General features: G+C 32.1%; 1 protein-coding gene across 2 annotated transcripts; it reads right to left on the bottom strand.

Annotated features, from left to right (window-relative positions):
- Nucleotides 1–11,255: 11,255 nt before the first annotated feature.
- Nucleotides 11,256–16,565, bottom strand: LOC132274768 (protein TIC 22-like, chloroplastic). 2 transcript variants are annotated; one of them, XM_059776106.1, is made up of 8 exons: nucleotides 15,904–16,565; nucleotides 15,599–15,673; nucleotides 15,229–15,285; nucleotides 12,374–12,433; nucleotides 12,175–12,255; nucleotides 11,992–12,042; nucleotides 11,742–11,842; nucleotides 11,256–11,617 (listed from the first exon to the last, which is right to left on the bottom strand). In XM_059776106.1, the coding sequence occupies exons 1-7, from the start codon at nucleotides 16,483–16,485 to the stop codon at nucleotides 11,762–11,764; spliced, it is 987 nt and encodes a 328-aa protein (XP_059632089.1). In that variant the 5' UTR covers nucleotides 16,486–16,565; the 3' UTR covers nucleotides 11,256–11,617; nucleotides 11,742–11,761. The 2 variants fall into 2 exon arrangements, with proteins under 2 accessions (XP_059632089.1, XP_059632090.1); XM_059776107.1 differs by having other exon boundaries at nucleotides 12,007–12,042.
- Nucleotides 16,566–19,046: the final 2,481 nt, after the last annotated feature.

Raw genomic sequence — 19,046 nt, 5'->3', positions numbered from 1 at the left:
ATACTTTTCTTTTTATATAGGTAGAAAATTGCTAGGATGACTTGTGAAGTTGACAAAAATGATTTAAATAAATAAAGGTTAAAAATTCATGCCTAATAAGCTATGCCAAATACATTCTAAATGAGCAAAAAAAAAAAAAAAATCATTCTAAATGATAAGTTCTAAATGTCTTATCAGTTTGGTCATGGCGATAATAATAATCTACCATTTTTTTCCCAAATCAAATTTGATTTGACCCTACATAGTCAAATCATTCATGTGCTCCAACTTATTAAAGTCGTTAATTAGTGATTAGATAGATTAGAATACCTAAATCAAATCTCTTCAGGTTAAACCTTTAAATCATTCATTCTCTTGTCACATTATTACAAGTTGCATTTCTCCTTCATTATTTTTAATTTAATAATTAATTTGGGTTTCTCACTGTTTGTGGTTTTATTTATTTATTTATGTTCTCAATTTGATCTCGTGATTCAATAGTATCTAAAACATATAGTATTTAACTATTTTCTTCATAATTTTGTTTATAAATAAATAGGTTTACAAATTTATGAAATTACAAAAAAGAGTTAGCAAGTTCTTGATTACAAGTTGTTTGAACTCAAACTAATTTACATAGTAAACAAGTTTATAACTGATATTTAAATCCGGTATTTTTATTTAAAGAACACATAAGTTGATTTTTTAAAATCTTTATTGAGTGGGTGTCATGTATCATTTTTGGCAAAAAAAAAAATCTCTTACAGTGCCATTCTGTAGCCCTTTCCATGTCCTTTCATCTTCTTTTCATCTTTTTCTTTAATTCCCTTCTGCATATGGTGTTATCTACAGTGTTTATCAGGAGTATTCAGGGCTTTGCCCCGGCCAAGTGCCAGAACACCGTGCAAAGTACGAGAAAAACTTTTTTGTATCCGTTGCACTGATACGTGTATTACACGAATGATTTAAATGCACTCATTACACGGTGCAACGAGCACCTTCTTTGATCAAAAAAAGTTCACGGTATGTCATCATGGTCAGAACATTATAAGTAAAGGTCGGTCACAGGGTGTACCATAAGTTGTTTGTGTTTGTAGTGCAAGAAAAACATCTCTTTGGGTGCCATTCTATAGCCCTTTTTGTCATTTCATATTTTGTTTGTTTCTATTCAATTCCTTGGTTCAGAAAGGGTTTTCATTTACTATTATTGGATTAAGATTTTTTTTTTTCCCCCCAATTCCTGACAAATAACATACTTACTTTAGAAGAAAGTCACAATCCAGATAAGCTACAAGGTGGTGTAGATAAACGACAACTATTACTTGTACACAACTTGAACATCGGAGTATACCCGGCTGGCATCATGCCGGTGCCAGCCTCGGTCATCTCTTCTATTGCAACAATGATTTTGCATCATCTTGAAAGTTTGAAAGTTAAAAGTGATACCACACACTCTTAGTCAACAAAAGATTATATATTGAGACTTCAAAACTGACTAAATCTTTCTACTACTACAATCGAATTTTTCTAGAGTACGAAACTATGAATGATTTCGCGATTCGAACTAAAACCAATTTTAAAACATTAATTCAAATAAAAAAGCTAAATAGATTGTTCACACTCAATTTGTGTAGTGCATAGATAAATTAGTTTGTGATCATAAATAATTGTTGAACCAATGGATATAACGTGAAAAAACACAAAACACAAAATGAAAAACCATGAAACATGAAAAAACAAATAAACAAATGAGACCATATGAAACATCCAAAAAGAGGGGAAAAAATAACAAGTAACAAGAAATAAAATTCATGTAGCAAACCTCAAATTCGAAGAGATTGAATTGAATACAAGTAACATGCAAAACATGATTGGATAACCTAAATGTCAGGTAACAAATACCTTTGTTCCATCTTCAACAAAACCTGTCCTGAGCTATTCATGAAGCTCACATGAAATCATGTCTTGCCATTATGCTCTATTCAGGTACACAAACAGGTACATTTCACGTTTTCAAATTTTCGCTTCGATGCGAAATGAAGACAAAAACAGAACAGGAAAACAAAAACAAAATGTTGCAAATCCGATTTTTGGCTACCCAAGGTTCGTGGTCATAATACAACTAAGCTCTTCGGTGAATATTTCTTCCAAACAATAAACACATACAAAAAAATCACACAATTGTGTTCCAACAAATTTTCTCCTCCACTTCCTGAGCAAAATTATAAATTGATAAAGTTCTGTTTGTTGGAAGCAAAATATTTCTTATCCAAGGTAAGGATATAATTACATATTAAACTACAATGACTATGTAATGTAATTCTAAAAATACATATATTTTTCTTGCTAAAACAAAACAAGAAGAAAAAACATCAAGCCTTCCTTTTAGGAATATTTCCTCTATAATGGTAGTAGAAATGACATAAATTGATAAACAGTTCAGATAAACAGTTCAGAAAACAACTCTTCAACGTTATATCTTTGACAATAATCATCAAGTAGGTTACACAAACAAAAAAAAAAAAAAATTTGGGTATGAGTGCAAAAAATATCTCTTTCGGTTCCATTCTGAAGCTTCCTTTATGTCCATTCATGTTTTGTTTCTTTTTCTTCAATTCCCTGCTATATAAAGTGTTTATCTACCATTATTGGAGGTTTTTTTAAAAAAAAAAATCCCCTTCTTTCTTCGACTCTTGACAAATAACGTACTACACTTTACTCCTACGAAAACTTGCACCATCAACCTTTCACCTTGGAAGTTAGAACACCACACACTCTTAAGTAAGAAACACAAAAATAACTAAATCTTTCTAATTCTTAAACAAATATGATTTTTCTTCTTGAATTGAAACTAATTCTTAAACGTTAACTCAAATAGAAACTAAGAAACACAAAATGAAAGAGATTATTCACTCTCAATTTGTGTAGTGCATTGACGATAAGAAATCATTCCTTGGTAAAACAAGGTTAAACAAAAATATAATATATTGAGAGACTTTCAGGAAGTTTAATGTTTCACTATCTAATGCTTCAATGTAGATCCCTATAGAGCCCAAACCTCCATTTCTCCTACCCGCTGTCCCCCTTGCTTGGCCCTTCCTTGAAGGGGTTGTTGTGTAACAAGTGCATAATGGCCACTGGAACGTCCATGGATTTTATCATCAACTTGATGAATTAATTTTAAGATATAAGGCTTTCCTAATAGAACAGGTTGTTCAAAAGGATCCCCATTCTTCCATCAAATATTCTATTTTTTCCTAGATACTCGGGTTCAAATACCGATGGATTCGCTGTTTGATTCTTCTGATAAAAAACGAGCAGTTCTAGTAAGATTTGTAATATGAATATCTTTACCCTTGACAAAAATATAAGGTGTCATTCCGACTCCATCATCTCTTCCAAATTGATGTTCCAATATCTTCTTTCATTTTTCCTCACACTTCCTCCTTTTTTTTTTTTCTGAAAATGGACTCATCAAATACTCAAACTTGTCACAAGTTTGTATTTATTACAATCAACACATATTTCAACAATGTATAAATACACATATACATTACAATATGAAAACAATTGAGAAGACTTATTACATGTATTCTCGTTCTTCAATAATGATTGCTTTACAAGAAAGCACAAAAAGAAAAGGCTTCTACCGAAAATACAAGATTACAAAAAAGTAAAAATATTTCAAATGTGGTAACATGTTAACATATTAAAATCTTAATTCGAGCTAATTTTTCTTACACATTAAAATCTTAAACTTGTTTTGACAATTATTTTTTTATTCTATTTTTTTTTACTGTAGTCGTATTATTAACACTTGTTTACTTTACTTTCTGTTCGTATAAATGGAAAGGCTAAACATAGATTGAATTTCCGGAATTCTCAGGCTCTTTCTCAGCAAGATTTTTGAGTCCAAGCCATCACGGGCCCTTTTAGGGCCTCCATTTTAGCCTTTTAGGGGATGCATCGTGCCCTAAGGCTCAGTTTGGTAAAGTGGGTTTGAAGGGAAAGGAAAGGGAAGGTGATGGAGGGTTATAAAAAAATTGTATTTGGGTAAAGTGAGTGGAGGGAAAGGGAAGGAGAGGGAAGGGTTAACTTGTGCCTTGAATAGTGAATTTCTTAACCTCCCAAAATTGGAAGGAAATGAAGGGAAAGGGAAGGAGAGGCTTGGTGTGTGATTTCAGATGCCAATTTTGCCCTTAGTTGATGTAGCAGTTGCAGAGAAAGGGAGGCAAGCTTGAACCGCGAAGCTTGACGGCGAACAGCGAACCCGAATTAGAACAGCAGGCGATGGAAACTGATATGGGTTTTGATTTTTTGAACAATCTGATATGGGTGTTGATCAATATGGGTTTTGATTTTTTGAACAATCTGAAATTGGGTTTTGATTTTTGGAACAATCTGAAATGATGCCGATATGGGTTTTGAAGTTTTGATTCTTATAGTAGTTTGTAGTTGCAGAGAAAAAGAGAGAGAGAGAGAGAAGTTCGACGTTGAGAACGAGAACACAGAGATCTTGTAAAGAGCGATCGACCAAAGGAAGCCCAAATCAACGATTAACCAAATGAAGCCCAATATGTCTGTTTGTAGTTGCAGAGAGAGAGAGAGGGGGTCAGTTTGTAGTTGCAAAGAGAGAGAGAGAGAAGGTCGGCGTTGAGCAGAGAGATGGAGTTGAGAACGAATATATATATATATATATATATATATATATATATATTTTAAAATAAAAAGGGCATAATAGTAAATTTATTAAAATAATTCTCCTTCCTATCCTCCCATTTCTTTCCCCAAACATAATTATTATCCTCCCTTTCTTTTCCTTCCTTAATCAACTAAACACAATACCAAATTAAAATTATCATTCCCTTCCCTTCCCTTTCCTTTCCTTTATAACTAATATTATCCTTCTCCTTCAAACCCACCCTACCAAACATAGCCTAAATGTATTATATATGAAAAATGAGAAACAAATGTGCAAAGGTACTTACCGAAGAAGAAGAAAAAAAAAAAAAAAATGAAATAATCAGGAAAATTGCAACAGAGAACTCCCTTAGTAACAAAAACGGCTCCGTTAATAATTTCATATATATCCACTAATAGAAACCTACAACCTAATGTGTTGGAAACACACCTACCTAAAAATCTGTGTTACACTAATAGAAAAAACACAGATTCACCCATCAAAATGTGTTAATATTAGAGAAGAAACACAGATTCACCTAAGGAAGCTTTACACACCTAAAGTATTACTTATCAAAATCTGTGTTACACTATAGAAAAAACACAGATTCAACATCAAAATGTGTTATATTAGAGAAGAAACACAGATTCACCTCGGGAAGCTTTCAATCCGATGAGGGTCTCCTCCCTGGAGGCCGGGTACTTTCTGGAACTTGAGGACCGTATTTCTCCCACATGTGCCGGCCGAACTCAACGAGAAAAGTCGAGACGGCCTTCTGCAACTACACGACAACATTTTTCCCAAATTGGTTGCACACAGGCCTAGCTTGATCAAAGGGTCCTAGGGCCTCCTTTCATCCGCCCTCATCAGATAAGGGTCAAGTCATTCTGGAGGCTGTGCCCGTAACTCCATGATATTTCTCCCAGATGTGCTAATCTGCCCTATGGGCCGACCTTAATCAACCGTTGCTTCATTGGTGAGGGTCAGTTTGTTGCAATGGAAAAGGGAGGAAAGGAAAGGGAAGGCTAGGGTTGATGTATTAGCTCTGATGCCAAAGTTACTCTTACACAAAATCAAGATTACACTGGATTTTAGGATTTAGTTTGCAAAATAAAAATTACAAACCTTGATTAGTTGATTTAGGAAAAAAAAATTAAAACAAAACCCATACATACAAGTTACAAGTTGCAGCGAGAAAGGGGGGCAAGCTTGGAGAGTTTAGAGACAGCGGCTGAAGCTTGCGAACGGCGAACCTGAACTGGAACAGCGGGCGATGGAAACCGAAATATATAGGTTTTGATTTTTTGAACAATCTGAAATGATATGCTAATATGGGTTTTGATTTTGTAGATTTTGTAGTTTCCAGTTGCAGAGAAAGAGAGACAGAGAGGGCAAGTGTAGAGTTAAGAACAAGAATACAGATGGAGGCGGAGGCTGAAAAGAGTATAATAATAAATTTATATAGATAGTTTTCTTTCTTTTCTTTTCTCTTTTTTTTTCAAACATGATTATTACTCTTTTTTTTCTTTTCCTTCATTAATCAACCAAACACGATGGTGGGTTGGTTGAGAGAGGGGTGGGTTGGTAGGAGAGGCGGCGGGTTGGTAGGGGTTTGGGAATTAGGGTTAGGATATAATATTTAAATATGTGGTGAGGAGGAGTTCTTGGGTTGGTCGGTTTGAAATTTATGCTGGCTGTGCTAGACCGGGCAGGCCCAAGTTACACCTCCACATCTTATTTAAATAGAAAAAAAGAATTTATTTTTTAAAATATTATTTAAATTAATTTTATAATTAATTGATAATTATTATTTATTTTTTTTTTTTAATATCAATTTTTATCAATGCTTCATTGCTTCCATATAATTATTATTATTTTTTTCTACCAACGGGTCAGTCGCCTAACGGTATCAGCCTCTTACTTCTCAAAAGAAAGTGATGGATTCAAGTTTCAGAAGAGATAAGTGTGTGGAAGTACTAATTAGGAAAAAAAAAAAAAAATTATTATTTTTTCTTAAATTTGGATTGAGAATGTTGAGTGACTTCAGCCTCTTATACTCCCTTGATTAAAAGTAAAATATGAAAATCATTTACTGTTCCATTTATTGATTGAAAAATAAAGGAAAAGGCAAAAATAATAATAATAAATCTAAATATATTAAAATTAAGGTCTAAGTTAGTCTAACTAGTTTTCCTGCTATTCTAATTACCATTACACAAATTATAACACAAAAAATATAAGTTACATATACATGCGTCAACTTATAAGAGATTGAATCAAATCGTTAAATGTATCCAATCAACCATCTTCGACTAAGCATATTAGATTAAACTCCCGTATTAAAAACATTTTCCAATTTTAAATCCAATGACGAAAACTCAAAATATAGCTCAAAATATGCAAGTAATCAAAACAAAAGCTAATTAAACAATGTCCTATCACACCAGGTTATGAGGATGTATCAATTCACAAATCACAAAGGAATCCAAGTTCATTTTCAGAATCTAAATCTTATACTAAATGCATTAAACTTTTCACAACACACCAACCATCATTTGACTTGTCATTGGAATTATTATTATTTATTTTTTTCCCTAAATGTCATTGGAATTATTTAATTTGTTTAAAACAGAAGAAGAGCAAAATTAAAAGAGATATGTACTTATATTCATGTAACCAAATATAAATATTAAATAATGAAAAATTAACAGATACCATCCATAAATTCCTCCCAAATTCATGGACCTGAAGTCATAATTGATCACACAATTCAAACACACTTGTAGATCATTCTATTTACATTCATTTATATCTATTTTTTTATTTTTTTTTATTTTTCTAAGTTTGTTGAATTTTCTCTTACCATTATTCTTAGTATAGTAGTCCTAAATTTCTTCAGCACATACATATCTATATATATATATATATAATTATATCAATTGAAAACTCTCCTTTGACTTGGTGGAAATTCCAAATTCTCTATATAGAAAATAAGAATCAAGACTTTTCTTTTTATATAGGTAGAAAATTGCTTGGACGACTTGTGAAGTTGACAAAAATGATTTAAATAAATAAAGGTTAAAAATTCATGCCTAATAAGCTATGCCAAATACATTCTAAATGTCTGATCAGTTTGGTCATGGCGATAATAATAATCTACCATTTTTTTTCCAAATCAAATTTGACTTGACCCTACATAGTCAAATCATTCATGTGCTCTGCCAAACACACCTTATTAAAGTCGTTAATTAGTGATTAGATAGATGTCACATTGTTACAAGTTGCATTTCTCCTTCATTATTTTTAATTTAATAATTAATTTGGGTTTCTCACTGTTTGTAATTTTATTCATTTATTTATGTCCCCAATTTGATCGGGTGATTCAATAGTATCTAAAACATATAGTATTTAACTATTTTTTTCATAATTTTTTTTATCAATAAATAGGTTTACAAATTTATAAAATTACAAAAAAGAGTTAACAAGTTCTTGATTACAAGTTATTTGAACTCAAACTAATTTACGCAGTAGTAAACAAGCTTATAATTGATATTTAAATCCGGTATTATTATTTAAAGAACACATAAGTTAATTTTTTTTTTTTTAACATGTTGACACTCTTACAAGAGAGAGTAATTAGAAATAATTTTAAAAAATTAAATTGATGATGATATTACATTAAAAAAAATTAGGTTATTTGAATTTTAGATAATTACATCCAAAACCTTAGGGCCGGTTTGGTTTGTAATTCTGAAAATAGTTTTCCAAAATTTAGAAAATAGTTTTCAAATAATTGTTTGGTTTGTAACTCTGAAAACAGTTGTCAATAACTCAGAGAATATAAAACAGTTTTTAGATAATAATAATAAAAGACAGTTCTCTTTAAATAGACCTTTTATAACTAAGTTTTCAAAAAATTGTACTGAACAGATTTTTTTGTACAGTTTTCTATTTTTAGTTTTCTGTTCAGAAAATTGTTCTTAGAGTTACAAACCAAGCAAGGCCAAAAACTGTACACAAAATTCTGCTGGGTTCAATTTTCTGAAAACTGTTTTATGATAACTAAGTTATAAAAAAGCCTGTTTTCATATAACTGTTTTTTATAGTTCTCTGAAAACAGTTTTCTATTCACTGAATTTTTAAGAACTGTTTTTAAAGTTACAAACCAAGCTTTCTGAATTATTGAGAACTGTTTTTATAATTACAAACCAAACAAGCCTGAACTATTTTATGAGAGCTATAAAAAAACAGTTCCATGAAAAACATGTCTAAAACTGAACAAAGCTGGAATATTTTTTTATACTTTTTTATCGAAAACTGTTTTCAAAATTACAAGTCAAACATACCCTTATTTTCCTACCAAATCTTAATGAGAAAAACCTAAATCTAATTACTTCATTAATCTAATTACTTATTTTGGAATTTTTTTTATATTATTTTCGACTTTTATTTGTCCACATATACAATTGTTAAATATCAATTATTTGTAGCATATGCAAATCCGATTTTCAAGCCTTTCTTTTCAGAATCTTTCCTCTAATTGCAGTAGAAATGACATCAATTGATAAACAGTTTAGAAAACAACCCTTCAATGTCATATCTTTGACAATAATCAGCAAACAGGTTAACAAACAAAAAAAAAAAATGGGTACGAGTGCAAAAAAATATCTCTTTCGGTGCCATTCTGAAGCTTCCTTTGTGTCCTTTCATGTTTTGTTTCTTTTTCTTCAAATACCCTGCTGTGCAAGGTGTGTATCTACCACTCACCATTTAAGAAGTTACCATAGAAACGATGGAGCCACTATTTCTTTATTCATTTATATTTACTATTTTTTTTATACAATTTATTATTTCTAGGTATTGGATGTTTTTTTTTTCCCTTCTTTCTTCAACTCCTGACAAATAACATACTACTCTAACTTTATTCCTATGAAAACTTACTCTAACTTTATTCCTATGAAAACTTGCACCGTCAACCTTTCACCTTCAAAGTTAGAAAACCACACACACTTGAGTAAGGAAAATTTTTTCTAACACCACCGATCTAGTTTTGTATTGATGACTTTGAGTTTTAACTTTCAAAACCTAAGTCAAAGTTTCGAAACTGATAAAAAATAAATAAATAAATAAAGATTATGACACCCTAAAAAATAACTAATTCTTTCTACTTCAATCCACGTGAGTGCATCGAACTTTTCTAAAATACGAATATGATTTTTCTTTTCGAATTCGAACTAATTCATAAACGTTAACTCAAATACAAACTAAGAAACACAAAACAAAAGAGATTATTTACACTCAATAAATCATTGCTTGGCAAAACAAGGTTAGACAAAAATATAAATATATTAAGAGACTTTCGGGAAGTTTAATGTTTTACCATCTAATGCTTCAATGTAGGATTTGCTGGAGAACGGTATATACAAACACAAAATGGACCAAAAGAATGTCCATCACTCATCAGATACTCAGACTTGTCACAAGTATGTATCAAGTCCAGTATTCATTACAATCAACACATATTTCAGCAATACATAGCACTGTATACACCAAATTAATAAACAAATGAGACCATCTGAAACATCCAAAAAGAAGAAGAAATAAACACAATACAAATAACATGAAATAAAATTCATGTAGCAGACCTCAAATTCAAAAAGATTGAGTTGAAAACACATAACATGCAAAACATGATTGGATGTCCATAGGATACTCACTACTTTAAATCGACTTATATTATTAGACAACACCATTCAAGACAGTTCAACAAACTTCTCCCTACTATGTGGCAAACTATTTTTAACGGCTAAATGCCAGGTATTAAAAACCTTTGTCCAATCTTCAACAAAATCTAACGGGCATAGCCCAATGCAAGAGGCTTCTATCACTATAAGGTTTGGAAAGAGTCAGATGCACACAGCCTTACGTTTATGCAAACAGACTATTTCCAATTTCAAACCCATGACCTCCAGATCACAATGGAGCAACCTAACCATTGCGCCAACGCCCAACCTCATCTTCAACAAAACCTGTCCTGGCCATTCATGAAGCTCACATGAAATCATCATGTCTTGCCATTATGCTCTATATAGGTACACAAACACAAGTTATGCCAATGCTCATGCACGTTTCAATTTTTATAATTTTCTATTGGATCTGAAAAGAAGATAAACAGAACTGGACAACAAAATAAAATGTTACAAATCCGATTTTTGGCCACCCAGGATTCGAGAGCCTAATACAACTAATGGGCTCTTTGATTATTATTTACTTTCCAAACAATTAACACGTGATAAGAACACAACTCTTTCCTCCACTTTCTGAGCAACCAAAATTTGATAAGGTTCCGTTGGTTGGAAGTAAAACATTTCTTATCCAAGGATGTAATTATATATTAAACTATACTGCGTACTGGAATTGTAATGATGCATGTACTTTTCACACTAAAACAGTTCAGAAAACAACTCTTCAATGTCATATCTTTGACAAGAATCGCCATATAGGCTAACACAAAAAAAAAAAAAAAAAAAGAAGTTATGATGGTGACTGGAACCATCAAAGCCCTATATATGAAAATAAAGTAGAATGCACAATAAAAAATTGAAGAATAGCTGTTGTTCTGTAGTTGAGACTAGATGACTGAGTTCATAAGAGGAGAGGAGTTCACATGGTTACTATTAGTTTCTTTTTTAGCCTATAGTTTTCATTCAACTGAATTCAGATCCCAATAGCAAAACTACATCATGAAACCATAATTCTCACCCTAAAAAGGCAAAATCAAATGAGTTCAACCAGATCCAGAAAAGGAAATATTATCTACAAACAACTCTTGCATCATGAAAGGGAAAAAGAAAAGCACATTTCATATGTTCATATCGCTTGAGATAGTAGCTACCCCAGTTGCAAGCTGTACATCTCATCCTTCTGGCAAGCACTTCACGTCATCCAACCCTACTTCTGGAAATCATTTTATATGCAAGATATAAAGCCAATGATTAAAAAGGTGAGGAGGAGGGGTTGGAAGGGGTAAAAACCAGATAGGCTGTGACATCAAACTAGTATAGAGCGTCAAAGATGTTACCACCAAACGATTTGAGTTGCCTATTGCTGAGTGGTATCCGTTGAAACATCAAAACCAGGAGGGACAAAAACAACATCGTGCCACTTTGATGTAGTATTATCCTGAAATGTTATTATTTATATCATTTGTATCATATATCTCAGGATAAAGAGTAATCAATTGATGAAAATACAGGAAAGAAAATTGATTCAGAATAGGACAGACAGTTATACAAGTACAAATCTCTCAAATTAGGATTAAATGGCATTACATTTAAATTTCTCACCTTCATTCCTTGTATTATATCCTCAAGAACAGCAACCTATGCAATAGAAGCAAAATTGGATGTCATGGAATAGAAGAATCCCCAACAAAGGAACATCAGCTACCTGCTGCTTCTTTTTTTTCTTTTTCCATTTTTTTTTTCCCCGTGATACAACATCAAAAGCCATACCTGTATATCTCCCTCTCTAAAGACAGGATTCAATTGTTTCTGCTGGCGGGAAGCTCTTAAAAGCGAATTTTCAAGGTCCTCCTACAAAGATCACTGGGATGAGAAGGAAGGAATATAATCCTGATATAAAGTATTATGATTAGAATACCGCAAGTCTAGATAGCTTCTTTTTTCCCCTTTAGGTAAAATTTTAACAAACCTTCCTGAAAAAAACTGGACGATATCTCTTGTTTTGGCTCCTCAATATCAAGCTCCTTGACTACAATACAAGAGATTTAAGATCGGTTCAGACCATTAGCCTAGAGCCATTAGGGAAATGCAATAAGATAAAGATACTATTATATCCTGAAACCAATTATTAAAAACAATAACTGGACACATTTTACAAGAATATATTACCATATTGTTTTATTCATACCATGAACAGGCTTCTTGACTCAACAGTATGTTTTATTGTTTCTCTCTAGACTGTGTTGAAGTGCACTTGTCTTATACTCTAATTTATACCCTTTATATTGTTCTTGACTTCTTTCCACATATTATATAAGCTGCATGCTACAATCACATGGGCCATGTGAAACCAAAAGCCTTTCAAATTCAAATCAGATTGCTCTGGTCTCAGACTTTCGGTTTTTCCCTTCTATTTGTTATTCTCTCTCTAGGCAGATGACCACAAACAATTTCAGTTTGTCATGCAGCAGTACGCCGGTCAATACAATGTTTTTTCGGTTAAGTGTGATATTGAGTCTCATTATCAGATTGGAAGTCAAAAGTCATTTCGCTTTGACCGTTGGATGATACGAAAAATTATGATCACCATTAAGTGATTAAACCCATCACCACCATCAGACCCGTCTCTACATACTACTGTCTGTCATGCACGCCTTCACCATACATCAACAATCACTCACATCGCCATTCACTACCATTGTTATTGTCACCATGGCACCGATATCATTGCTCACATTAGTTGAAAGCTTTGTCGATTTTTTTATTTTCTACAGTAAATCATAACCAGGTCCTAAAGCATACTTTTTAAAATTTGGGTATCTCGTAGCAATTAATTGTTCGAATACCCTCATTTCTACTATCTACATTTTCATGCGTTCTATCTCAGACCTACTGATCATAAAACCTTGTTGTTTCAAAAATTAGTTTTAACTTATTAATTGTTCCAACTCCACTCGTTAATCCTTAATACCAACTACTTAGAGTTGGCTACATGAATTCACCTTCTCTAGCCTGCTTATGTGAAGCCATAATCTCGATCAAGTAACCATGCTTTTTTTTTTACAACCTCAATCGCGCTCTTTTTCCCCTTTCTTTTGTCCTTGGGGGCACCTACAACCTAGATCAAATCGCTCCTCTGTGCCGGATTATCTGATCCATGTGGCACACCGCTAGAGCATCTTTGGTGATGTTCCCTCTAGTTAATGGATGCCGCTACTAACAACCTACAAAAGCGTTCATTTTTATTAAGTCCTTTCCAGTTTTGCTACTCATTCATTTTAACATTCTCATTTTGCCACCCTTGTTTTCAGGTTGAGAAAACAAAAGAAATGAAAGTTCGGAGTGGTTGTGATTTGAACTGTAAACACTGCTTAGAAGAAGAAAAAGAAGATAATATCGAAGAATTTTAATGAAGCAGCAGGATTAGGGTTTAATAGAAAATAGATTAAAAGATTATTTCAAAACGAGAACTAGAACTTGTCAACATTGTTGTGATTATTTGAAAAGTGGTTTCATTTAAAGACAGCAGAAACGGTTTCACTTTAAAAAATTAGAAGAGCAAAGGTTGAAGAATAATAAAAGAAGAGAGCTAAGAATAATGAGCAGAAGATATGAGAAAGAAACAAGGAAATCGGAACCTTTCAAACCCTGATATTAAGTAACTTCTCAACTCAATATTAAGTAACTCCAAAAAAGATTATGGCAATCCTTTGTATGGACATTAAACCCTAATAATGAATCTTATCTCTCAAATCAAACCAATCATTAACTAACCAAATAGTTCAGTGCTTTAGAAGCACGACAGTAACTCACTTCAGTGATGTACACTATTTTATATAATTTAAATATAAAAATATGATAAATGAAGGTTAAAAAATATAACCCAAGATAAACAACTAAATGATCTTAAAAGTACGATGAACACTTTTTTTCAAGAACCGAAATAATTTCATCAAGCCCCTAATATATTTGGTTTTACAACCGAAAAAGAACCTAATTACATAAACCCAGCCCTTTCCCCTTCCTATAAGCCATTTCCTTCTCTTTAATTATTTGCAAAGAAAATTCAATTATGGAGAAAAACAACAGATTAACGGTGGCGAATAAGTCTTGAGATTCACCTCAAGGAAAGCCCAAGGTGAATGCCGATAGGTTTAAGCATCCGAAGGCTTTGGCAAAATGGTGCAAGGTTAGACACCTTACGTTTTGAGACTTCTATCATGATTAGGCACACAACTCATTTTATTAATAAAGCTGACTTTCTCCGGATATTAAAAACATTATTTTTTAGTCTTATGTTACTTTGCAAAACCAACCATTGATTCATTGCTTATTTGAATGTAGGACCACTAAAATCATTACATTTCTCATATTTCCAGATAAAAGCTTTTTTTTCATTTTTTCCTTTAGATGGATCCCAATTCCCAGGACAAGAAGCGTTATGTTTCTCAAAATCCATTTGGTATCTTTATGATTATTCTTCTCTATGGCATTGTCTTCTAGTGTTTCTATTCACTTTCTTAAAGGATGTTCATCAGTAATCCTATTTTCTTTTACACAAAATTTAGTATCCTCTCTATCAAGAAAAAAAGTATTCTTTCATTTTGAACAGTAAGACATTAACCCCTAAAATTTACCCCTTTTCTTTCATTTGCCATTGTTACACCACATCAGTATGCTACAACCTTTACTGAATTTTAAAAATTATCTTAAAACAATGTATTATGCATATAGTCTAATATAACGAGTATTGGATACATTCATGCAATTTCACAAGATAACACAAGTAACAAAGGCACAAATGAACTGCTAAGATAAGAGAACCTGGAAAACTGGGACTCCAAAGAAGCTCTCATCAGAAAGACCAGCCTTTTGCCTTTCCTACAGAAGAAAAAAAAAATGACAAAAATCATTATAACACGATATAAATCTGGTGTAAAAAGTAACAGATGGGGATTTAGTAATATGTTGTCTGCAAATTGAACAGACATATTTTTTGGCTAGAGAATAATCCTTAAACAGACAATCACTTATCCAAAAATAATAATCCTAGACAGATAATTACATAATCCGAAAATAGTATCATTGTGAAATTATGACAACTGCATCATATCATGTTATCTTTTTGTTATTTAAACAAAGTGCTAAACAGTGAAGAATATTTAATACACCTGTTTATGTTGCCATTACTCACCCTAAGAGCATTCTTGATTTGGGACGTCTCTGGTATCAACCTAAAAGCCACCCCATCAAGTTTAAGCTGGAAAACCTGTAACACCAATCACCTATTAGATTCCACAATCCTTTTTTCAACTACTACTTACTAAACAATCAAATAAATTAATAAAGAACCAATCTTCCCATGTAACCCAGACTATATTAGTATATTTCCATTCACATCATCTCAAAAATTATAATAATAATAAATAAATAAAAATAAATAAATTCCATGGATCAACTAATTTGGGTATAATTCAAATTGTATATAAATATATAAACCTTGTTCAGAGCTACAGCAACCACTTTTGAGCCTTGGCGCATTCCGGGGTCCATGGATTTCATCTGTTCAAGAAGTGCCTCAGCATCCTCTTCCTTGAAACAGAACAACCCGAGAGATTTCCCAGTGTTTACTCCCGAAATTAATACGAATTCCTGCGAAGAATTGCTGAGAGCGTACACGGGCACGCCGGCCAACCGCTCTTCAATAGCCTCCGTTGACAAGGCACCTCCACAGGCAGGTCCAGCCCCATTTCTTTCAGCAATACGACCCCATACTGGGTTTCTGCCAGAAGAACCAGACCCGAAGCTGACCCGGAAGCTCGAAAACCCTGATTCGATTGCTTGTTTTGCGTGGTGTTGGAGATTTGAGAGGGTGGATTCGAGATGGGTTTTGAGAGAATAGGGATTGGATTTGGGGCTGAAGAGAGGGATGTTGAAGAGTGTGTGGTGGTGGTGGTGGTGGTTTTGGAGAGAACTATAGCAGTGGTTTTGGAAGTCTGTTATGGCTTGTTGAAGGTTGAATTGGGGGAATTTGGGTTGTGGTGAAGATGATTCACGCTGTTTGGACTTCAGGAAATTCATAATTTTCTCGGGAAAATAGGGGTTTAGGGGGGTTTGGAGAGTGATGAGAGAGAGTGTGACTTTGTTGGGGGTATCTTTGAAAAGATGAGATAAAAAAAGAGGGAAAGAATAAAAGGGAAATGCTAGGTTTTCAGGTAAAAGGCCCAACAGGCCGGCACGTATTGACAGGCCAAATTTTGGGCCTGCATTTAAAGGCACCACTAATTTTCTCCTGTTAGCCCAAATAGTTCAGCCCGCTAGCACAAAAGTGACCAAACAAGAAAAGTGTTGATGAGGCCTAAATGAACCAAACAAGTATAAACTATAAAGTTCATTTATCTGTTTAATAAACAACTCCGGATCAACAAAGGTTGTAGTTTAATAGTATTTTTCTATTTTTTAATGTAAAAAATTAAGAGTACAAGTTCCGTTATGAATAAATTGGATGTGAATGTGTGTTTCTTGTCTAGGTAAAAATATATATATATTGAAGAGCAATATGTTATAAACTCAACTTAAATGAGTGTGTAAACATGTGTTGAATGATTTTGGGACTCATATGGGGTTATGATCGAAAATCCGCATGATTATGGTAACAAAATGGAAAAAGGTCGCAATTTTCCATTTTATCCTTATAAATTACTGTACAATTTTGTGCTTATACTTTATTATTTTATATTCAATAAGATCAGGTATATATTAAGCAAGTCTTAATTTATTCCATGAATTCTTTTGATATTCTTAATTTCTTATAATAATATTAAGTTTCAAGTTCCAATTGAGAAATTGAATCTTGTTTTATCCACGTAAAAGAAATAGAATTATTATCATGATTGAAAATTTGTTTCATTAGATTCGTAATATATTTACAAAAGTACTCTACTAAATTCATCTCATATCACTTTGTCCCCGTCCAGTTTAATAAATAGATTTTGAACAAGAATAAGATAGCCATACTAAAAATAAAAAAAAAATAAATAAATATAACTTTCCAGCCCTATCATTCATGGACTTGGATAAACAGTAAAATATTGACCGCCAAAATAATACAAAGAGAGGTTTTTTCGTTAAAGAATAATACAAAAAGAGTTGATTTTTTTTTTAACAAGGTTGATTTGTTGTATATACATGATTTCACGTCAATTTTTTTATTAATAAAAAAACCTTCACATCAATTTTTTGATAAATAAAAAAAACATTAACACCGTGCAGGAATTGGTTTCACACTTGAGTGTGTGCGTAACGTATCCAATTGAGAATCACGTGACGAGCATACAAGACGACAAAAGTCTTCAAATGGACCCCACCTTGACCATTAGCAATTACTATGACAGTTGCTGATGTTTTGTCCGATTTAAAGGTAGGTGTGTTTTTCAGAAATAATCCAATGCATCATGAAGCACCGTAAAAGGAAAGTCGGTGGATAAATTTGAGGGACTATATGTAATTCGAGTTTGTTTTGATTCACATCCAGCTGGGACCGTTTGATTCTTAATTTTGTCCCCACATCAATTTAAAGTGTAGGATAAGGTTTCATCATGACGGGATATGATACTGCGTTCTCATCGAGAAATACGGAGTATATGAATTTTTTTTTTTTTTTTTAATGGGTTGGATAATTATATATACAATCTCGACTATTATGATACATTTAAAAATATATATATCATAATTTGACACACAAATAAATATATGGGCGAGTTACAAAAAATTCTCCTCGATTTTCACCTATTTGCAGAAAATCTCCTTTATAAATATCTTTAATAATTAACCCCCATTAACTATTATAAGGGAGTCATTTTAACTAATTTTTAGAGTAATTGTGTGATAAAATTTTCTGACGAAATTATCTTAAAATCAAAACAATTCACCACTCACTTTTTTTTTTATTTTTTTAACCGCATAAAACACTAAAACAATGTCTCTTATTATAAAACGAGGCCTTTGATTTTTTCTTTCCAAATTGTTCTTGCATTTGGAATATATATAGTAATATGGTAGTTATTTATCAAATATCAATTTAAATTGATTTTGGTGAAAAAAAAATAAAAAATAATTTGTACCATTATTTTTATAAAATTTAAAAGTAGAAATTTATAAGATTCTCAAAAATTATGGATATAGCATACCCAAAAAAAATCCAGTGGCGTCCACCATTATATCAAAACAAAACCCACCTCCACCAGCAAAAACATATTTCACACTTGTTTTTTATTTTTTATTTTTTTATAGTCAAAGGATATTTCACTTAAATAATAAAAATATTTGTTTAGACTATCTTTAATTATTTATTTATTCTGTAGAAAAAGCATTATGACATAAAATTTGATTTATTTCAACATCATAAATATTAATCCCAATACTTTTTAATTAAATTGTGATATGCTACACACACACATCTATATATATAAATGAAAAAAGCCACTTCCTCCTAATTATGAGATAATTTTGCCACATAGTTTGATAAATTTCTACTTTTAAATTTTATACAAAATTATGGTACTGATATTTTTGGAACTCTCGTATATATCTTTTTCTTTATCTTATTTTATAAAAAATCATGGTACAAGTTTTTTTTTTTT

Source organism: Cornus florida, unplaced genomic scaffold, assembly GCF_030987335.1.
Source record: "Cornus florida cultivar Cherokee Brave unplaced genomic scaffold, ASM3098733v1 CherokeeBrave_3.0.0_Hap2_Chr09, whole genome shotgun sequence".
In the NCBI taxonomy this organism is placed as follows: Eukaryota; Viridiplantae; Streptophyta; class Magnoliopsida; order Cornales; family Cornaceae; genus Cornus; species Cornus florida.
This window is presented reverse-complemented; position numbering and strand designations above follow the sequence as displayed.

What these genes read in the sequence shown, in the direction of transcription:
- LOC132274768 (XM_059776106.1), bottom strand. Translation starts at nt 16,485, where the DNA reads ATGAATTTCCTGAAGTCCAAACAGCGTGAATCATCTTCACCACAACCC. An exon ending in TTGCTGTAGCTCTGAACAAG is followed by an intron (nt 15,674 to 15,903) that starts GTTTATATATTT and finishes TTGGTGTTACAG; the next exon opens with GTTTTCCAGCTTAAACTTGA. An exon ending in TTAGAGAGGGAGATATACAG is followed by an intron (nt 12,043 to 12,174) that starts GTATGGCTTTTG and finishes TCTATTGCATAG; the next exon opens with GTTGCTGTTCTTGAGGATAT.